At 31.2% G+C, this 20,244-nt stretch overlaps 3 protein-coding genes across 3 annotated transcripts; 1 reads left to right on the top strand and 2 right to left on the bottom strand.

Annotated features, from left to right (window-relative positions):
- Positions 1-376: 376 nt before the first annotated feature.
- On the bottom strand, positions 377-2,911 carry TRIADDRAFT_56919 (uncharacterized protein; the record flags this gene model as incomplete). The annotated part of the gene is made up of 9 exons (XM_002112626.1): positions 377-436; positions 724-797; positions 885-927; positions 1,023-1,102; positions 1,236-1,337; positions 1,627-1,710; positions 1,873-1,927; positions 2,353-2,459; positions 2,590-2,911. The coding sequence occupies 9 exons, from the start codon at positions 2,909-2,911 to the stop codon at positions 377-379; spliced, it is 927 nt and encodes a 308-aa protein (XP_002112662.1).
- A 459-nt stretch (positions 2,912-3,370) lies between these two features.
- On the top strand, positions 3,371-5,556 carry TRIADDRAFT_56918 (uncharacterized protein; the record flags this gene model as incomplete). Its single annotated transcript, XM_002113062.1, has 11 exons — positions 3,371-3,403; positions 3,564-3,670; positions 3,786-3,862; positions 4,069-4,130; positions 4,254-4,342; positions 4,428-4,589; positions 4,733-4,817; positions 4,915-5,071; positions 5,160-5,212; positions 5,304-5,418; positions 5,495-5,556. 11 exons carry the CDS (start codon positions 3,371-3,373, stop codon positions 5,554-5,556), a joined length of 1,002 nt encoding a protein of 333 aa, XP_002113098.1.
- Positions 5,557-7,044: 1,488 nt separating this feature from the next.
- On the bottom strand, positions 7,045-20,014 carry TRIADDRAFT_56917 (uncharacterized protein; the record flags this gene model as incomplete). Its single annotated transcript, XM_002112625.1, has 39 exons — positions 7,045-7,054; positions 7,806-7,833; positions 7,923-8,021; positions 8,114-8,166; positions 8,248-8,300; positions 8,392-8,482; positions 8,867-8,943; positions 9,116-9,208; positions 9,581-9,657; positions 9,775-9,849; positions 10,241-10,341; positions 10,568-10,612; positions 10,729-10,791; positions 10,913-11,009; positions 11,261-11,403; positions 11,508-11,559; positions 11,666-11,739; positions 12,436-12,497; positions 12,592-12,663; positions 12,775-12,834; positions 12,958-13,026; positions 13,159-13,233; positions 13,335-13,421; positions 13,594-13,653; positions 13,769-13,852; positions 14,060-14,109; positions 14,224-14,302; positions 14,460-14,570; positions 14,938-15,030; positions 15,351-15,422; positions 15,902-16,001; positions 16,120-16,170; positions 16,347-16,410; positions 16,492-16,623; positions 16,851-16,977; positions 17,362-17,436; positions 17,744-17,854; positions 19,269-19,350; positions 19,938-20,014. 39 exons carry the CDS (start codon positions 20,012-20,014, stop codon positions 7,045-7,047), a joined length of 3,024 nt encoding a protein of 1,007 aa, XP_002112661.1.
- Positions 20,015-20,244: the final 230 nt, after the last annotated feature.

Raw genomic sequence — 20,244 nt, 5'->3', positions numbered from 1 at the left:
CCGATTCTAGGTACATACTATTTAATTATTGTAAGATGTTGCCTATTTACCGATCATTGAAAAGGATTGCTTTAGTGCTTATAACATTTGCCTTGCAATTTGTAAATATCGTTAAAATGTAATATACAATTTAGTGGGCTTCTAAACATTACGAATATCGCAGATCGATATACCATCCTCATAGTTTGTAATATCATTTCTACAGTATTATATCCAGTTAGGTTTATATTCAACAAAGCTTAAATGGTATTTACCAATTTTATAATATGAATACTAAATGTTAGTTCTAAACTGGCGTACGCATACACATATATTCTATAAATGACAGTAATTTTAGGTCATTTTTGACTTTCATTTTATTTCATTTATCGATGTATCATACAATGAAATTAATATCCAATATTGGTAAATATTCGCGTGTTGTAACCCGATGCCACTACATTAATTAATTGATTATTATTTTATTCACTTGCGATGGAATGTATGTAAACAACTTCTGATCAAATTATTTTTGGATGAAAATTCATTTTTTTAATGCCATTAGGAATAAAATCAAACCTTGTGGAATTTATGTGTTTTATACCTATATCCTAATAGATAAAGCATCAGTAAGCTTGCAATATTCCACAGTAGCTCCGAACTAGCCATAAAGGCTTCCGGTTACAGCTTATTTAACTAGGGGTTTTTAAACTTTAGCACATCAAACCATTCCTTTACTCTTACTGCTAGCGTACCATTTCTAGCAAATGCATTCAAAACCGATGAAGTAGTCTGCGATGATCTATTACCAATAGTACCTAATGAGATGACCCATACAATGTCTAATTGGTTTCATATACGTAATTAAGAGTGACGGCAATACTCGTTCGAAAATATAAACATACCATTATAGGAATCATTTGTGCACACTGAGTTTGACAATGAAAGCTAAAATGATTTACAAATAATTAATATTTAAGTTTTTATGTTTTGCCGGTGATAATGCAGAGATACGACAATAATTATGTGTAAAGAAAGAATACCTTTCTGTCTAATTCAAGATGAGAAGCAATGAAATGGGCAGAAACTCCAAGATTCGATGGTACAGTAATGTCGATATTGCCTGTAAAATTCATTCAAATTTATTGTGTATGGCAACTCTAGTTTGACAAAACTATCCATATTGTGTAACCATCAAAAAATAACTGAATTTTGACAATCAGTATTCAACAAGCGTACACATAATATAAAATTACCTTCAGTTGTTTGCAAATCTACATTTCCGATTGCATGGGCATCAACATGAATGGAAATTGAACCATCCCGTGAAGCTATTTCAGCACTACCAGATAGACTATCTATATGAATTCAGGCCTCATTTAATCACTATAAAATGTTCAAATATACCCACAATCGTAAACTAAAAAGAGTAAGATTTTATCAATACCAATATCGATGTTTGCCAATGATGTTGTAACATTCATATGACCTGCAATGTTTAGGGTATCCGTTAGCTAAGATCATATTTATATTTATCTAGTCGTACTCATATATTGTAAGGCCAACAACTAATAACAGAATGAAGGATATCATGGTAACATTTTACAGCTAATAATATGATTTGAGAACACAACTGCTAGAATTTACCATGACAACTGCCTAAACGAATTAAACCCATTTCAGATTTGCAATCCATTGATTTGCAATATACTGATTCAACGGCTACATTACCTGTAATAAATATATTAATATTAGCATTCGTATACAACATGCTACAATGAAAGTTTTCTATAAATTATATTATTATAACTACCGCACTTGTCCAAAGTACACGGAAGGTTGCACACGTTTAGCACAGTACAATAATATTTTATTAAGCCATCACAAGATCACCTTTATCAGTTGTTAGTGATATTGTTGAACCCTGAAGCTTATTTGCAAAAATTGCCTAATAGAAATAAAAAAAAGCTGACGAGAAAAATTGCATGCTATATACTAAATTCGATAATAAGAATAAGAACAGAGCATTAATTTGTATCTACTGTGTCTCTCCTTTTCAGCAAAATATATCGCCTACAAGCTACATGCTACAGATCATTTTAATTCTTGATAATACAGAATTGGAAATATTACCCCAGAAGATCGGCAGATCGCAATGTAATCGCCTAAAACATAGGAGTGATTGGTGATGCTTCCATATTTACATTCAATTTCTAGATTGGTAGACTAATTTATTAAGGTAAATATGGAAATTCAGTTATACCGCAAGTCTCATCACCCGAGCGTAACAATGATAAGAATTATCAAACATATAGTAAGAACACAATTGATCAGTCTATTTGAAACGTAAAGCCTTAATTTATACTGCATCACCTTCAAGGACTTGGTCACACATGAACCATTCAGTAAATTAATTTTAATTGCCCGACTCTCTAGATTTTCAATTTGTACATCTCCATCTTCCAAGTTAATATCCAGATCTACGTATATTGCATTATGCAGAAAGCACAAGTTGCTAAAGTGCGACTAGATCAACTTGAATTACATGGGAGAGGGTTTAGCAATTATCAATTTCTTGGAGTATAAATACCATAACTGAAAATAGCATACCGTAATGCATAGGAACTTGAAGTTCGAACTGCAGCTTGTTGCGTAAGTCTTGCATCAGTTCAGGCTTGCTATTGATTTTGATATCTGAGCGATGATTGGTATTATTCTTTTCGATATCAACTTGCAATACTTGATCTACCTGATAACCATCGTGATCAATTAACCGAACTAACATTTGATCGTCAGACATCATAGGAATAATGCGAGCCAATTTACATGGCATGGAGATATTGATTTTTCCTCGAGGTGCGACCGCGTAACTCGTTAGTAAGCGGATATAAGCAGAAGCTACTGGTCGTAACCTCGATAAGAAGAAGGCCATGGCAATATTAGCTGACCAGCGATGGAGTTAGCTCAGTAAAATAGAGCTACTAGCATTCAAAATGACCCCTAATGACCAACGAATAATATTTGCGATATTGAATAATTTCTATTCCCAGTTTATCTCTTGTTTTAACCCATCAATTCTGCAAAATATAAGAGCTTGCAGCCAGCATCATCTTGCAATTGATTCCGTTGCAAATGCTAGCTGGGATACGAGAGTAGTTGCAAGGATTATAGTATTTCTATCCATCCATCCGACGCACTTTGTACTGTAATTCTCCGCAAGCCATCCACAAACCGTTTCGTCGCCTTAGTCTACGTCGGCTACTCAATGAATTGAAAGAGCACTATGCCTAGATTTACTATCAGGTCGGAGTTACAGTCACAGTACACATAGTACTGTACTTACTGTACTCTGAGTACGGTGTCAATTTCAAGGAAACTCTTTCAAATCGTTATGGCGGGATCGACGTGGGTCCAACGGCTTGAGGTACAACAATTACATTTAAGCTATTTTAACCAAAATATTAACGCAGTATTCCAAGTAAAAGTAAACAGTTACTAACAAGTGAAATGAAATTGATTTCGCATATGGCTGGAGTGATATATGATGATCATGACAGTAGCATTTGTAATCGTTGATGGTGTAGAGTCTCGATTGCCCTTATGTTGAAGATGTCGACGAATCATGGGTGACCGAGTTGATTTTTAAACCGGGAGAAGCTAGAATACGCTTACTGCAATGGCTGTTTGCTAGGTGAGCATCTAAGGATACCGCTATACTATTCCTTTATGGCTTGATGATGAGGAAAATAACTAGATTATCGGCTTATGATATGATCGTAACGATTGATTTTTTTGTCTACTTTTAGATTAGAACCTAGTATTGAAGAAATATTAGATAACCAAACAATACAAGCTTCTGGTCGAGGCGATTCTAGGCTACAAAGTAAGCGTCTCATTAGTTGGTTGTTCTTAGTAAAATAAGGGATATCAGGATATTATTCCATCTCTTCTACTTTATATAGATTGATACTTCTTCAGTCTTAGTCTATCAATTATTATAATATAAATGTACCTTAATGAATTTTGGACGTCGGAAACGATACTTGAAGAGTCCAATTCATTGTTGATGTTGTTTCTCAATTCAAAAAGCATTGCTGTTTATTGCTTCATCTCTGGGCTTATGTGCAACACACGATATAGAGTTGATTAAAGTAAGTCTATGCTTGTGCTATGGTAATTATATTACTCGATATCTGTTATGAATCCTGTCAACGTTGATAGCAAATTGAAAATGTAGAAAACTTTTCCTCACGGTGTAATTCATGATCATGTAGGGGACATGCCCAGCTTCTAAGCAGAAAATCTTTATGAATACTTTAATCGATGTCGTTTGTGCTATTGATCAGAGTCAGAAAATGGGAAGGTATATAAAATTTTGACTTAAGAAATGGAAATCATTGTCAACAAATCACCCGATCTCAAGTAATGTTAAAAATTGCCATTGATAGCGGTCATCTGGAAAAGAAATTCACTAGCAATTGTTTACTTATGGATAAAATATGCCATCAAGAAAATTTACAGCAGGTCTTTCTAACCAATATTAATCTTTTCCCCTATGATCTAACTAATATTACAAGGGGAAGTGAAAGTGCATCAGTAACGGAAAAAGAGTAAGCTATTTTTAGATCAAATCAAATTCTGATACCCCTCCTGACATGAAAAAATTCTTACAATCTTGTATATACAGCCTCATTTCGTATACCTCAACATAATAGTTGTTCCGAATCATCCTATCTCTCTGTATCAATTATAGTTATAAAGATTTGTTGGACTCTGCCAGCAGTATCGCTGATCAACTGGTTGAAAGGCAAAATCAGCTTGCTGATTTGAAAAGCAGCGTACGCAGCAATAGATAGATACAACGAATAACTTTGGCTAGCTAAACTTCAGTGTTAACCTTATGAATAATTAACATGTGCTTATTTTGCTTGCTAGTATTCCCCATGTGAATACGACATGAATAAGATTAGGCCAATTTTGCGCCGGCTTAAGTTAACCTTGTCAACGTTAGCTCAAATTATGGCGGGTTTCTCCCACTGTTATGAAACAGAAATTAAAACTTGGTGCCAAAAGCCCTCGCCAAGATTGTCAGGTAAATGGACTTATATGTCAAATTTTATGCTCGATTCAGATTAGCGTAAGCCTAAAATCATAATCCTTTTCGATGTCATCTTGTGCAGCTCTAGGACTTGTAGTGAAACGTGTCGATAGCTTATTAGCTCACTTCTCTCAAGTAAGCAAAATATTATCCATAAAATATATGTATTTGTCTCATTACTTTAGCTTGGGAGAAAAAATTATTATACTTTCTTGTATGTAACTAGACATTGCAAGGTATTGCTACCATTAAAGGATCTTACGAAAAATTGGGTAACGATTTTATGACGCAAACTGATGAAGCTTTATCAGAAGAACAAATAGCGACTGTTAAAACTTTAGGTATGTAACAAAGTCAATTTTATACTAATTAATCTAAATTTTTTTATCTGATTTGTTCTCTATTCGCGTATTGCAGATGGTGTTAGACGTTCGGTGGATATTTTAGAAAAATCTGTAAGCAGGCTACTTTCTAACTAATAGCAATAGCAGCTAAACTGTATATATTGTAATACACCTATACTGTATTTCATATTCACACTATAAGATACGTGTAATAGTATTCAATCGATTAATATTAACTCTCTATCTATAAACCTTTAATGAACATCAATGGAAGATGTTTGAACCTTAAAAAACTATTAATGCCTTTGCAAAATTTTTAGTTGCCTGATAGTTTTTGCATAATAAAATTGAAGAGATTATCAGGTAAAAATCAGTAATTTTATATATCGAAAGTTTTCTCAAATTAGTGGAACATTTTCATTAGATTTTCAAGAATAAAATTGTATTGTTTGACTCGTTTCCTAAGACATTTGTATAGCTGTTACTTTTTACCTATGAATGTCGCAAGCATTAATAATGTAACAAAGTTACTGTAATGTCTCGGTTCACAATTGCAATCTAGAAACCATTTAAGTATACCCTTCTTGGATTGTATAAGTGATGAAAGAAGACTGTTACAACATGGCATCTATCGTAAAATTAAAGTCTCACTCTCAAATGTTAAGCATACGTTTGGTGTAACATTTAATTCCCGTTCAAATTCTACTAGTAATGTATAATATGAGACTTGTCGTTTTAAAATTAAATAGCATATACTGATCACTACCATATCTAGATAATAATTATATTATACAACTATTTTACTGATGTATCTCGTACGGTGTCATATAGTATACAAATAAGCTTATTTTCAAATAAAGTTAGCTTTTGATCTTATACATTTGAGACAAATTGTCTTTCCTATCCTGTTGTAGTAATTTAGTAATCGTCAGGCCGCAACTGCATTTAAGATACAGGAATACAATACAATTTATTACTCAGTACTAATAGTTGTTAAAAGCATTAATACAGTTTATGGATTAAAATTATTATATAGCCAACTATAAATAATACAAATTTTGTAATTGTATAAATATGGCTAGTAATTAATTAAAGTGTCAAAGTATTGCTAGTAAATGGTATCAAATATAGAATTATGAATTCCCAAGTTACAGGCCAGAACAGTATTCCTCTACTTTTGTTGGCCAAAAGACATAGTTTTATTTTAACTCTAAATTAATGATTAAATCATGTATGATCTGCACTGTAAAAAAATTGATTGAAATATTTAAGAGTATAAAATTTACAAAATCTGTCTACAGGATAAATTTATGACAATATTAAATAAGTTTATGCAATGAAATGGTTGCAAGTTTTTACAAATGGTAGAATAACATGAATATCTTATAAGATTGAATATGAAAATTATGCTATACTGTATCAGCGATACTAAATAGGCGCTGCTGTGGTTAATTTATAAAGAATAAATGATTTCCATTCGGAAGCGATAGCAAAGGTATTGATACAGACATGATAACATTCGATTCGGTTAGTTCATCATCTGCTGTACGAGAATGGCTAATAAAATTGAGATAATATTGATAGAGGCCGATGTTACTGCTTTATTGCATACTTGCGCAGTTGCTAGCGATTCCTATAAATAAGGCAAAAAATGGTAATAAAAGTGAGTGTTTAGTATATTAAAGGTAAAAAAATGTATATCAGATCGCTATTAACGCCTTATTCTTTCAAGACAGTATACCGTAGCAACTTTTGAACAATATGAAGGTTCCTTTCTGAATAAATGTAACTGTTGACAATGATCGAAGAAAAGTGACACTAAGTTAAAGATCATAATCTAATTATATAGTTGTTAGCCCACTGTTTCCAAATTATAGCTAGTGAAACTATCAAAGAATTTTTATGAATCGATATAATTGATATCACCGATAAGCCACATTAGTAATAAAAGGATATTTTGTTTAGATTCCAATGCAATTGGCTGACAATTGCACGTTTCTGTGTCATTAATAACTAACAGGTACAGGTTGCTATCCGGTATTGAGCTGATGACATATGGTCTAGTGTAAATTACATGCAATTTCATTAGTAGAATTTTATTTAAATATAGATCTAATAATATGGGTTTTTTGTGATATACATCAATTAAAGGTCCATATTCCGAAACTATCCTAGCGCAAAACAGTAATGATGATTACTACAATTCCGATATAATGTATACTATTAGACCCTCGGCATTTTTTACTACTTGCACGGTATAGTTTGCAAATCTTAAAATTATATCTAATTTTAAGATATAATGGACATATAAATCATCTGTTGCCAGTTTAAGTATTTACAGTAAGTGAAAATTTGACTAAAAGATTACTAGAGTATAATCTTACCTAGAACATGATGAGCATATGCCAGTGCCTGAAGCAGAAGAATTATAAGTTAAATTAGTCCGTAAAAGCCTACTTATTAGACATTAGTACTGAAACTAACACCCATAACTTACTAACCATTGTGTGTCGTAGTATTTTGATTGATAATATATAGATTATTAAGTAAAGCACAAGTGTAGATGGATGTATTCTTCGATTGTGGAGCATCACAAACACCTAATAATATATAGTGTACAGCAGATGCGCTTCATTGGTCAAAGTTAATAGAAAATTATCCTACTTCTAGGGTAATATAAAATACAACTTACCTGAAGTACTTGAGATCCAGTACTGAAAAACACCAGCCAAATGAATTATGGTCCTAGAGATTTGAATAATAGTTATTTGAAGCTTTGCGAATAACAGATTGTCTTTTTATTCCAATTTATGGAGATTAACTTACGTTGATAGCTGTGCTAGCCATCCCATTAGAATTTTGAACGACAATCGAAATGGCTGTGAATATAATGCATTATATGTCAAAACTTTCAGTGTAGAAATAAAAAACTTGGAAAAATAATTTCTAAAAGGATTAGATGAAACTTACCGTTAGTATTTGACTGGCGCTGCTTGCTATCGTATAAGTATTGACTGGTTTTTGCCCATTACATAGCTGGTTATATGTCACAAATTCCTCTCTAGTTACATAAAGATAAGATTCAGTTATACAGCAGAGATATTAAATGAGGCAAACTTTTTTTATTACGTATAGCTAATGATTCGGGAATTTATCTTGAAAATATTAATTTTCATAGCAATTTTTTTGTCGATATTTCAAATCTCTACAGAAGATATACTAGGAATTATCGTATGCATTATTCTCTTTTTACTGCATGTATACTAATCAACTTTAAGGTTAAAATAAATCTTCAAGTATATTAGTATATGTAACAAACGTTAGATGTTGTTAAATAGTAGATTGGCATAAAATTCATAAAACTAAAAGGTTAAGATACACCCATATTAACAAATGTAGCATATAAGTTCATGTAGCTACCAAATTATTAGACAAGTTAACAAACCTTGTCATTATTTTCTTATCAATCAAACTTGTAACAACTGCTGGTTCATAAACTCCTACAAATTTCCCTTCGCGCACCTAATGATGATTAAGAGCATGATAATGTAGTTCTCGTATTTGCGGTTTATGAATTGTAATGGAGCATACCATGAAATAAATGATAGCAACTACTTAAATATATTATAAACGATCCCAAACATCTCGAAATTAATAACTAAATTAGATTAGCGTCGTAGGTTTGTTTACTTACGGGTATTTGAACTTTATGTGAATGAAATGCCATACGTTTCCGAGCAAACATAACAACGTAGCCATTACGATCCAGGATATAACAGCGTAGACTCTAGAAATCAGAGGTAAAAAAAGGAGAGAGTTGTTAATTTACCGAAATCAGAAGTAGAAATTGATAAGATATGCGTAAATGAAATATACGAGGATAATATTAACAATATAAAACTCTCAAGAAAATATTACAATTGGAAATGAAATCTATATTATTATTCATTCTAATAACATTTATGGGCCATGTAAATGTTTACGTTTACAATTGCTGTTAGCAAATATTCATATTTACTGGTATTGCGCTAAAAATGTGAGTATCTAGTAATAACTTAGATTAAACTTAGACAATAATGAATGCTTTAAAGGATCAACACGATAAGTTATCAATGGTAAAAGTTGAGCTTAATAAAGTAAATAATATAATTCAGCTTACGTTATTGGTAATACATTCCGGAATAACCTCTATTAATATTTGGAATAGCAAGACCGAATTCATTTGAAACCCAACGACTAAAGGAAAAGCAAAATTAAAATTTTCTTAAGCGTCTAAAATAGCGATATTTAAACTATAAGCTCTTTGAAATTAATTAATATCAATTCATCTCTACTTTAGCTAGTTTTACGCACCTCCAACATTTGCATCCTCTTCCAAAGAAATGGCTTTGACTACTTCAATAGATGCAACAGACAGACTACTTCGATCTGTTAAAAAATTAGAAGATATATATTAGATAATGCCGTAGTCGAAAGTATTCACTATCGCTTAAGGCATAAATTTTATTTAAATCACGGAGATTTTTTAAAGCATGTGAAGTAACATTTTAGTAATCGTACATTTTTTTCTGGCATCGTACTTATAGCTAATTCTATTTTCTAAAACCTAGATATATGCATATATACTTTATGTATGTACTTATAAGTCAAGAATTTTATGAAGAAATAAGGATATACTAATCAATCTCAAAATAAAACTATACGAATATAATGTTTGTTTACGGGAAGATAGCACTACTTTTAATTTTTTAATCAATTACAAAAGTTCATTTATTATTGAATAATGCTATTTTTATTTAACAGCTATAGTAAATTTTACCTAAATTGGCCAAATAGACGAATGAATTAGCATTAATTTGAGCTACTGCCAAACGATAATAATCAGCCATAATGGTATTCTTAGGGATACTTGGGACTTCACTAGAAATAAATAGAGCAACGCCTTGATAGTTTGTATGTTATATAATATCCTACTTAATACTAGTGAATATATTGGAATGAACATATTCCTAGGCCAGAAAATATTCATCAGCCGTTAATCAGTCTAATTCGATTGTTTGTATTCTAGATATCAGTAATTTTTATTTTCAAGTAATGAGTTCATTTAAAGCCGAGAAGATTTTTCATTATGCTATTTCTAATTTACCTAATGGCACAATCACCAGATAGGCTCTCCTTGCACTGAAATGATCTGCAGAATTGATTTAATATCGATAAGCACTTCACTTGTTTTATTCATTTATAGTATCTACTCTAGTGCATCCTACGGATTAATGAGAATGTAATGTTGTGAATAGAAAATCTTACCCTCCTTGGTAAAGTTTAGTTAGTCCACTGCTTGAGCCATAAAATGTTCGAAAAATGTAGTTTCTACATCGTAATTAAGATATTAATCATGATGATAAAATTCAGCCGGAATTATGGAATTATGGACTATATATATACAGATTAAATATTGGTATTGCAAGACAATGCAAGGAATAATCGCAACCTTTTAGCATGTTCTCTAGCTATTTTAGTCCAATAATCTTCTAGTTGCTGTAGTATAATTGCATCCAAAACGAGCCGATTTGCAAGATCTTTCGAACCTATACGAGTGCGTAAGCGATAAATTCATTAATGTAATTGACTATTTGAATACAGGTATTCATGCTCGTCTACTTAAGACGGTAAAATAGGTTTCCTATTATAAAAATTACTGTCCATCTTAACAGTGGCCTATTAAATTAATGCTAGTTTCAAATTTGCAATAGACTCGTTAAGACAATTGAACTACTTATGACAGCTATATCCCAAGAAGTATTCATCTTTGTTCTATTTAATTTGTAATCATAATTACATTCATCAAATCCGGCATTATTAGGAGAAAAGACCAGCTCGCTTATTCTATTAATGATGCCGCTAATATTACTAATTTCTAGGGTAGGTCGTTGCACAAACAAAATATCACTTTCATCTTGGCTGTATAAACTACAATAGCGCCTATATAAATGAAGAAATTAATCAGCTTTAAATGAGTGAAAATTAGATCATAGTTAATGGGCTAAAATACTAGTCGTCTCAAAATTTGAAAAAAATTATTGTACCAGATTTGTAGAAAGAGTGGAGACCGCGTCCTGCTATTTAACAAAGCTAAACCTATGTCAAATAAAGGAGAGACAAGGAAGAAAGATAAAAATTGTCCATTAATACACGTTAATTATGCTTTTTTTCCGTGACTATTTGCACAACATATTATTCCAACCTTCTGTTTTCTCTTGATTAGTGAGAGCAGTTTCAAAGTTAAAGCAGCCTTCTTTAGGTAGAACAGTACCGAAACTAGAAGAATACCAGTAATTTAGGTTCATTTTAATTAATATCGCTGAGAAAAAGAAATTAGCGCACTGCCCAGAAGGAATACTTTGCATAGATTAAATGATAGATATCAACTACTGTAATTGGTATTAAGACTAATAAATCTTCTATGCACATTTAAATTTAACTGCTAATGCTAAACAGAATTTGGTCAAAATGATACTTAGGCCCAAACATGCTCAAATAATTGTAGTATTCGCTTATGTTATTTAAACTTATACTTTCGTTTAATTATCTTTCTGTATATGAACTACATATATAAGAATTAGTAGAAAATATACGTATATCAATCATTATTGATACGAATAACTTCCAATGTGTATCCATATATATACAGAATAGAACAATGAATAAACTCTTAACTCGTAACATAGTTGAAAAAAATCTGATCATATTAACGTTCATAATATGAATACAATTTAATGACCCGTTCGCCTTTCTAAATATAATTGCATCAAGTGCATACTGCCAATTCAAGACTTTAATGGCTCAGAAAAAAAATGTGATAATTGTAACTGACATCGAAAATATAAGAATTGCTTAAGCCCATAACATAAGGATGCTAATACCGATTTTAACTACTTCATATTACTTAATTACCGGAGTAAATTTCGTAACACAGCAATATCAGTAACTGAATATCTTTGCTGATAAATTTACCTAAATGAATCATTCAAGACCGGACCATAATGATATTGCCTTTCCATGTACATAACACGTTTCTATTTCAATGTAAATAAAACAAGTAGGCAAATTAATGCCAAAATATATAGCCTATAGCACACTTAATTATTTCACTAGTTTGCTATTTCTTACACTGTTAGATAAGTGGACAGTAGTCGTCACATACATCATACCAGTTAATCTTGAAAGCATATTCTTACGTAGCTATAATGAATAATTTAGTAGTAATGTCGATTAATATTTTATTCTCAACTAATAGTAGAAGTTATTGCTATCTTATTTATAATTTCTGTTTGTAATAATTGCTCGTCTAACCTGTTCGTTATATCGAATTTTAAACTCCACTACTTTACCGCCTGCAGTAACATTCTGGACCTAGTTGGTATTTGAATATTAGAAAAAAGTTAGAAAGTAGATATACGGGAATTTATATCATATCTATGATACCAATTCTTAGACTACACACATTCTATCAATACAAAGCATTAGCTGATTTACCAAAATGTTTCCATGAACAATTTCTAAATCATGCATTTGCAAATCAGGAGGATCGCTTAAGTAGCCTCTCTAATTCGATTTAATTGCATAAATTTTGACAGAGATTAGATGTTTTATATAATTAGTGTACATGAAGAGCTTAAATATCGCAAGCTAACAATGCAATCATTTCCTTTGAGTCTTATTTCAAGAATACTTTACCTGTTCACCAATAATGGGATGAAAGAATATGCGCCCGTTATTATCAACTCCAAAGCAGTAACTATTAGAACCCAGCTAATTTAATATTATAAGTTGAATTATTCATCAAATCTGGTAAATCTATCAAAATAAGCGATACTTTGAGCACTAGTTGAATTAAATATGCGATAATTTACCAAATTATATGGTATAGTAGCATTAACATCACGTAAGGGCACATCGGATCCCATCACTCCGAGTAAGTAATTCTCGGATTGGTTATACTAAATGAGTGGTTAAGAAAATCCGTTAAGCATAGATTATATAGCGTTTAAGGTAAAAACTCTACTATTTACTATCATAGGCTGTGTTATTAAAAGGCTGTGAAGAAGTTTAGGTTTATAGCCTAGACAGTAAATCGATACACTGGCCTATTAAATCAAAATTTAAAAATACCGTTGAGACATTCGGTCGAAAGAAAACAGGAGCTGCTACGGTTGTTAGTAACCCAAGTCCCTATTAGAATAGCATTGACAACAAGTATTAATAATGTAATTAGACCTTTTTGACTGATGAGATATTTATGACTTATAGGAGAAACTATCTCTTTATTAATTGATAATAAACATACAGAAACGTCGGTATAGACAGGACTCCATGTGAAATAATTTTCCTTCGTTAAAGCTGTTGGATTACTTAAAATTGTTAAATATTTCTAAGTTGAAAGTGAATGAAGAGATACAGTCAATATCGATGCAGAAATTAAATAACTACGTACGGAAGGCCAAAAGGGTAATTTTTCTACATCTATATCGATATATAATGTACTAATATCATTTTCTTTTGCAATTATTCAACACTGTATAAGTATTACATGAAAAGTAATAATAATAATGGATAAATAATATAAGCCATTAAAAACCTGAATGTTATCCGGAATAGCTCCAACGTTTGAGATTCGAATGAACTTGCCTGAATAATTATTACGTAATTAGATTGATAGGACATCGAAAGCTGTCACTGACATTATTTTAACCACGTATAAAGGGTAAAAGAGCTATCATATTGAAGAGTTATAACGAATACCTTTGTTATAGCAGGCCATCCAGCGTAAAGCTTCAAAACGTGACGTAACTGTGCCTATTCCATAAGTAATGACACTGATCTAAAGCAGAAAAGAATGTTTTAATCAAAAATGTTTTCAAAGCATTTTATTAGCAAGAATCTTCATTAGACTACTATAGCATATGAGAAAATTAATCGTGCGATCAAAGTAGAAGCTATATACGGCAAATATATTGATTTCATTAATGTACAGTAACCTGTTTATCAGCATTATATTTATCAAATACAGCTTTTGGCCTCTCTTCTGTTCCGTCAGAAAACACCATGATGAGTTGGTGGCATCGTTTTTGTTCCTGTTTTGACCTCGACTGCAGTATAAAGATTATGAACGGAAATTTTTAAAGATATTTTTATGACAACATTTGAATTGCTCTAGAATTAATACAATAACCACTATTTCAGTGAAATGCTTTCCATATGACAAATAAGACATTAAGCTACGTGATGTTAACTGTAACTAATCACACTCTGCAAAAGCAACTAATAAGTAAAATAATTAGCAATCATAATATGATATTGGAATAAAATAGAATCATAAATAAAGTACAAAGCTGAGAAGGTACAGATTCCCAATTTTTGTAATAATAAGTCAGTTATAAGCTCTAATTGCAGAGTACACTTATTATACATACAACTCAGCCGTGATTAAATATCTTACTGCAGAAGTTAAATTACCCTTTGTAACATTTGAAAAGCATAGTCATATGCTTTACTAAAATCAGCTATGCCACCGTCTAGAATATTTGCTGCCAATGCTCTACCGAAAACCTAATTGGATTAAGGATAAATTACTTTCTCAAATAGAGTTAGAATTCAAAAACTTCTAAATGATCAGGTGATATGTATCAAGTTATAGCGGGTATTATAACAGCTCTGATGGCGGCCAAGAAAATTGTAATGAGAGTGTTTCATAGCGAAATAGTTATTCTGCAAATGTAAGTCTTTATTGACGACGTAGATTCATTTCGCTTGTCGGCTTTAAATGTAAACTCATTCTCGGTATATTTTTGCTATCATTGATATCGATTACATAGGCAATACTAGCATCTTATTTTAGCATCATCGCTGACTTTCAAGTATAAACTTACGTATTTGTGAGATTCAGAAGTTTGCACAACATCTTTAAAGCACGGAATGGACAAATTAATGTCTTTGTTAAACTGTAAAATATCGGAAAAGAGACAAGGCTACTTGTTACAAGAAATTTGAGAAAGGAAGCATAAATATGTATATTTTCCAATATTCTGCGGGATTGGTGATCCGATCGAATAAAAGTGGTAATATATAATTCTCAGAAAGGAGATATAATTAATTATGTACAGTATATTTTCTCATAAAATAAATCCGGTGGACTATGAATAATGCTAATCTGTTCTATGATGAAAGAATTTTTTTAAGCCATAGCTACAGCATAATTTAAAAAAGCAACCAGTAAATTATTTTACTTAATGATTAAACGCATTCGATTAAGCTAAAATCACATCAATTTATAATCCTCTTTAATACTATTACATTTACCGCTTGTCCGAAATATGCAGCCTTTATAATTAGCGATTAATACTCCAAAATCAGAATCAAAAACTTGATCCAATTTGACACTTGCGTAAACATCAAATTTTAATTCTATAATTCAACTTACGAAGACAATGTTTAAGAAATCATTTTCTCCAAACGTTCGAATTAAGCTCTGTATGCTTATTTTAGCAATATCCAACGGCATTCCGTGCATACTGCCACTCCTATATTACGGCATATAATCCCACACAGTCATTCCGATAACAATCATTTTAGTTTCTGTGTTAATTAGTTTTACAATAGTACAGTATATATAAATCAGTAATTTGCTGTCCTACTTACACATCTAGTAAAATGACTACGTCTTTTGCCGTGCTTGAGCTGCTAATGTACCTATTAAAAAAAAATGTTTTATAGCTTGAAATTTAGTATTAAAATTGAACTTCAGATCATCCATCTGATATTGGTAATTTGAGCGTAAGTGATATAACAATAGTAGATTAATTAACAATATTTCCTTATGGCTCAGATTAGAGTGTTCATTTTGAAATCAGAAAGCTATAGCTTACCATGGCCTTTTCCGGCAATCGTATAAGTCTTGTCCGTTGGAGTTATAATCTCTCCAAATGGCTCCTATAGCATAATGATGGTTTAAACGTGATATCAATTTCTTTCAAAACGGAAATTAGTACGCCAAACTAGATGGATGCTGACCTGGGTGCAATCGAAAGAAACCAGTAGCACTACCAAAGTATTGCCACTTGATTGTTTTATCCGAGTAATAATTTTTATTAAACTGTGCATCAACAGCGTTTGACCATTCGATTGCATTTAATACGTTCACGCCTAGACATCATTTATTTAAGTGAATACGACATTAACATGTTGCCATTCATCATATCAAAGTGCACTTGATCGAATGATTTCTTGAAACAACATCAATATCTTAATTGAGAGCTTTGTTAAGCTATGCGACAAGAAGTACAGTAATTCTGGTATATAAAATACTACAAAATGTACTATTTACGCTTACACTACTCTTAAAACTGTTATTATGTTAGTGAATTGCTTACCGCCGTCGTAGACATTGGTTGGAACTTGGATTGCACTAATGTTGGCATTAACGCTACGTTGGAAACGATCATTGCATATAAATACAGGATCAGTGCTATTAAGCTGAATTTTCTTGGCATTATACCACTATAATCGGATGGAAACATAATCAGATGGGGAAAAAAATTAAAGCTTATATGGGTTTAAAATTTTTATGCAAGTATGATGGCTACATGGACAGAATGAACATTTAGATTTCTGCGTTAAGAATACTTATTGATGCGAATTTTATATCAGTTTAATTTTTGGTCTAGTAACACACCGTTTTAAATTTGAAAATTCTACTGAATTGTAATTTTTTAGTGAGTTTATTTAAACAGCTAGTCTACAATAAATTTGAAGGTTACATCAGCGCCTTTTAATTATTTGACTGCATAATAGGCAAGGGTAGTAGAGTATTATATCATAGATAATTTTAGATAAGTAATCAGAATTATTTGCGTAGGTAAAAGAAAGTATTGCCGTAATTACCTGTACATCTCCCGGTTTCAATGAATCATTGTATTTGTAATCACTATATGCTTTTTCGGCTACATTAATTAATTCCTAAAGTTATGTTATATCGAAAAGTAAAATTTAGCTGATTAGGAAATCATACTAAAATGATAAATTGTACTAAGATGAATTAAAAAAAATTGATTCAATAATCTTAAGATAAGACATAAAAACGAATAGGAATAACTTGACAATGAGATTGACTTGAAATTATTTCTAAACTTCTAAGCTTATGAAATATTAGTAGTGTGACAGCTAGCGATTAGTTAGATATAGAATTACAAGTTAAAACCCATTTTCTTGATAGCTGTTAATTATATATCATTATTTCTTTATTATTTACTAATGAATAACTTACGTCTAACGCATCCACTTTATTGCTTAATAAGCCACCTAAACGTTGTCGAAATTGAGATGCAATATCACTGGCATTCAAAGAAACAGCGCTGACGTTCCTTGCCTCATAAGCCTAGTGCAATTCAAAGTCAAAATCGTTAACTAATTCATGTTCATATTTTCTGTAAGTGAAAAATTTCTACAAAATTAAACTTTTCCTTATAAATTATCAATACTTATGAAAATGGAAGGCTTGTATAATATATTTTATTCTCTGTTACTTAGTAACACTTGCAGATTTTAAATAATTTTGCTCGAATACTGAACTCCATCATTAGATATTATTATCTCTGGCGATGGATGACTGTAATTATTTATTGCATCTAACACGAAGTTAGGATTAGGTAGTATCATTGTTGCCTTTGCATATAACACTATAGCAGCTAATCATTCTATTAGTTAGTTAGTACCGATGTAGTTAAGAAAATTGAAACAAAAGCCAAAGAAATTAGTGTATAGAGCTGTATTAAATCGTTCATCAATGGAAATAGAAATCAAAAATGCTCAAGAACTGAATAGGTAAAGCATATACTTTTTACAGTATATATGCAGACAGGATAGATACATTTCTCCTAAACTTGCACTATTTATTCCTTCATTATCTTAGTTATGCACAATCATACTGAAGATATTTGTTTCAGAATCCGTCTTACCATGTAAATAAATTTTAATTTAATGATAACCCAATAACATATATCTAGACACCGCCTTCCCTTTTTGAATAGTGAGAGAATTCCATTAATTCTATTCAGCTACTGTAATTTATTTTCTTAGAAATAGATTATGCAAAATCTACAAATACAGCAGTCTTTTTGATATCTATTCTAAGACTGTACTAATTCTACCAATTGGGTAACGTGAGATGGTATCCTGCTATATCATTTGCAATGTCGATATTCGCTCCCTAATTTTTTTACACAGAGTAAAAATGTTTTAATTGCACCTGCTGTCGAATTGGATTTTTAAAATGTTAGAGTCATCGGAAAACTGCAATAGGCTGTCTCTATAAGTGCTTACATCTTTTGCTAATGTTTTAAATGTTTTCAAAAGATTCTAAAATAATTATAGACTTCACGTAGAGTTAGGGTTCCTTAGGCTACTTGCTTTATTTACAGAATCGTAATACCTCTCAATGCTGCAACTTAATTTATTTAATCCTGCTATCTAATTTGGAATATCTTATTGAAATATGTCCAAGTTTTACACTAATAACTGCTGCCGAATTGGACTATTAAAATTTTTATGTTATCAAGAAACTGTAATAGGTTGTCTCTAAAAATGACTAACTCTTTGACTAATATATTAAACGTGTTAAAAAAAATCCTAAAGTGATAGATTGATTTTACGTAAAGTTATGATACTTTAAACTATCTACTTTCTTTCCAAAATATTGATACCTTATGATATTTAGAATTTTATTCATGCAATAGCTATCAATTGATATCTAATGTCAATTTTTATTTAAAAATCATAATTTATTTGCATACCTGGACGATATTTTCAACCGTTGTTAGGGACTCAGAAAGGGTGTATAATTCTGTACTTAATTTTAAAGCCCAAATTTCGACCCTTTCGTTGAGAAATAAAGGCAAAAGATAGGTTACAAATTGATCTCTAAGGTATTTGTATCGTGAGCTAATTTTGAAATTGCAGAAATTAAGAGATTTTGTTAATTTATATCAGAGAAAAGAAAAATGAAATATTTAAAGAAAATTTACTATCACTGTTTTAGCTATCATTGACTGGAGCAAGAAGTATTTGCAGCATGTATTTAATACGAAAAATGTATCCTTTAATTTTTTAGTATAAATAATCCGTATTTAATCTTTCTTCTAACTGAAATTAACATGAGAAGACAGAAGCTTCACAATTACTGTATCTTGAAGTACTGTGAAATTTGCAAATTGCGATAGTATTTTTAGTACTTCATTCTCCAGTCTTGGTGTGGTACCGTACTGCACTAAACTATTTTTAAATCTTTCTACAGGAAAAATTTCTACTGTAGCCAAATAATACCATAGTTATTCAGAGAAGATTAGGAATAGAGCATATAATAATATAGCCTTCAACTTTATTAACAAACAGCCATTAAAGGCAGCGGATCTAATTTTGAGGATTTAAAAAAGATTCTATGTTACAGATAAGTAATCGTCTACCTGTCGTTTGTCAACCACTGGCCTTGGCCAAGTGTTGAAAATATAAATAATATCAATGTAGCAGTTAATAGTTGCATTATAGTCTCTGGATATTTAGTTAGCTTCCATAGTCAACATTAACACCAATCGCTAAGTCTAGCGGGTCCTAAAGGTCAGGTACTAAATATAAAGGAAAAATATCATCAATATTTGACATCAAAGCAAAATTATCGATATTACCTTGTCTATTACTGAAACAGAGATAATTTATACGAGTATTCTTAAGGAGTTTAATCTAACCTTTCTTAACGATGCTCAAATTAACACA

The sequence above is a fragment of the Trichoplax adhaerens genome, genomic scaffold, assembly GCF_000150275.1.
Source record: "Trichoplax adhaerens TRIADscaffold_5 genomic scaffold, whole genome shotgun sequence".
NCBI classification, from domain to species: Eukaryota; Metazoa; Placozoa; class Uniplacotomia; order Trichoplacea; family Trichoplacidae; genus Trichoplax; species Trichoplax adhaerens.
The sequence above is the reverse complement of the archived record's forward strand: the minus strand, read 5'-3'. Positions and strand labels throughout refer to the sequence as shown.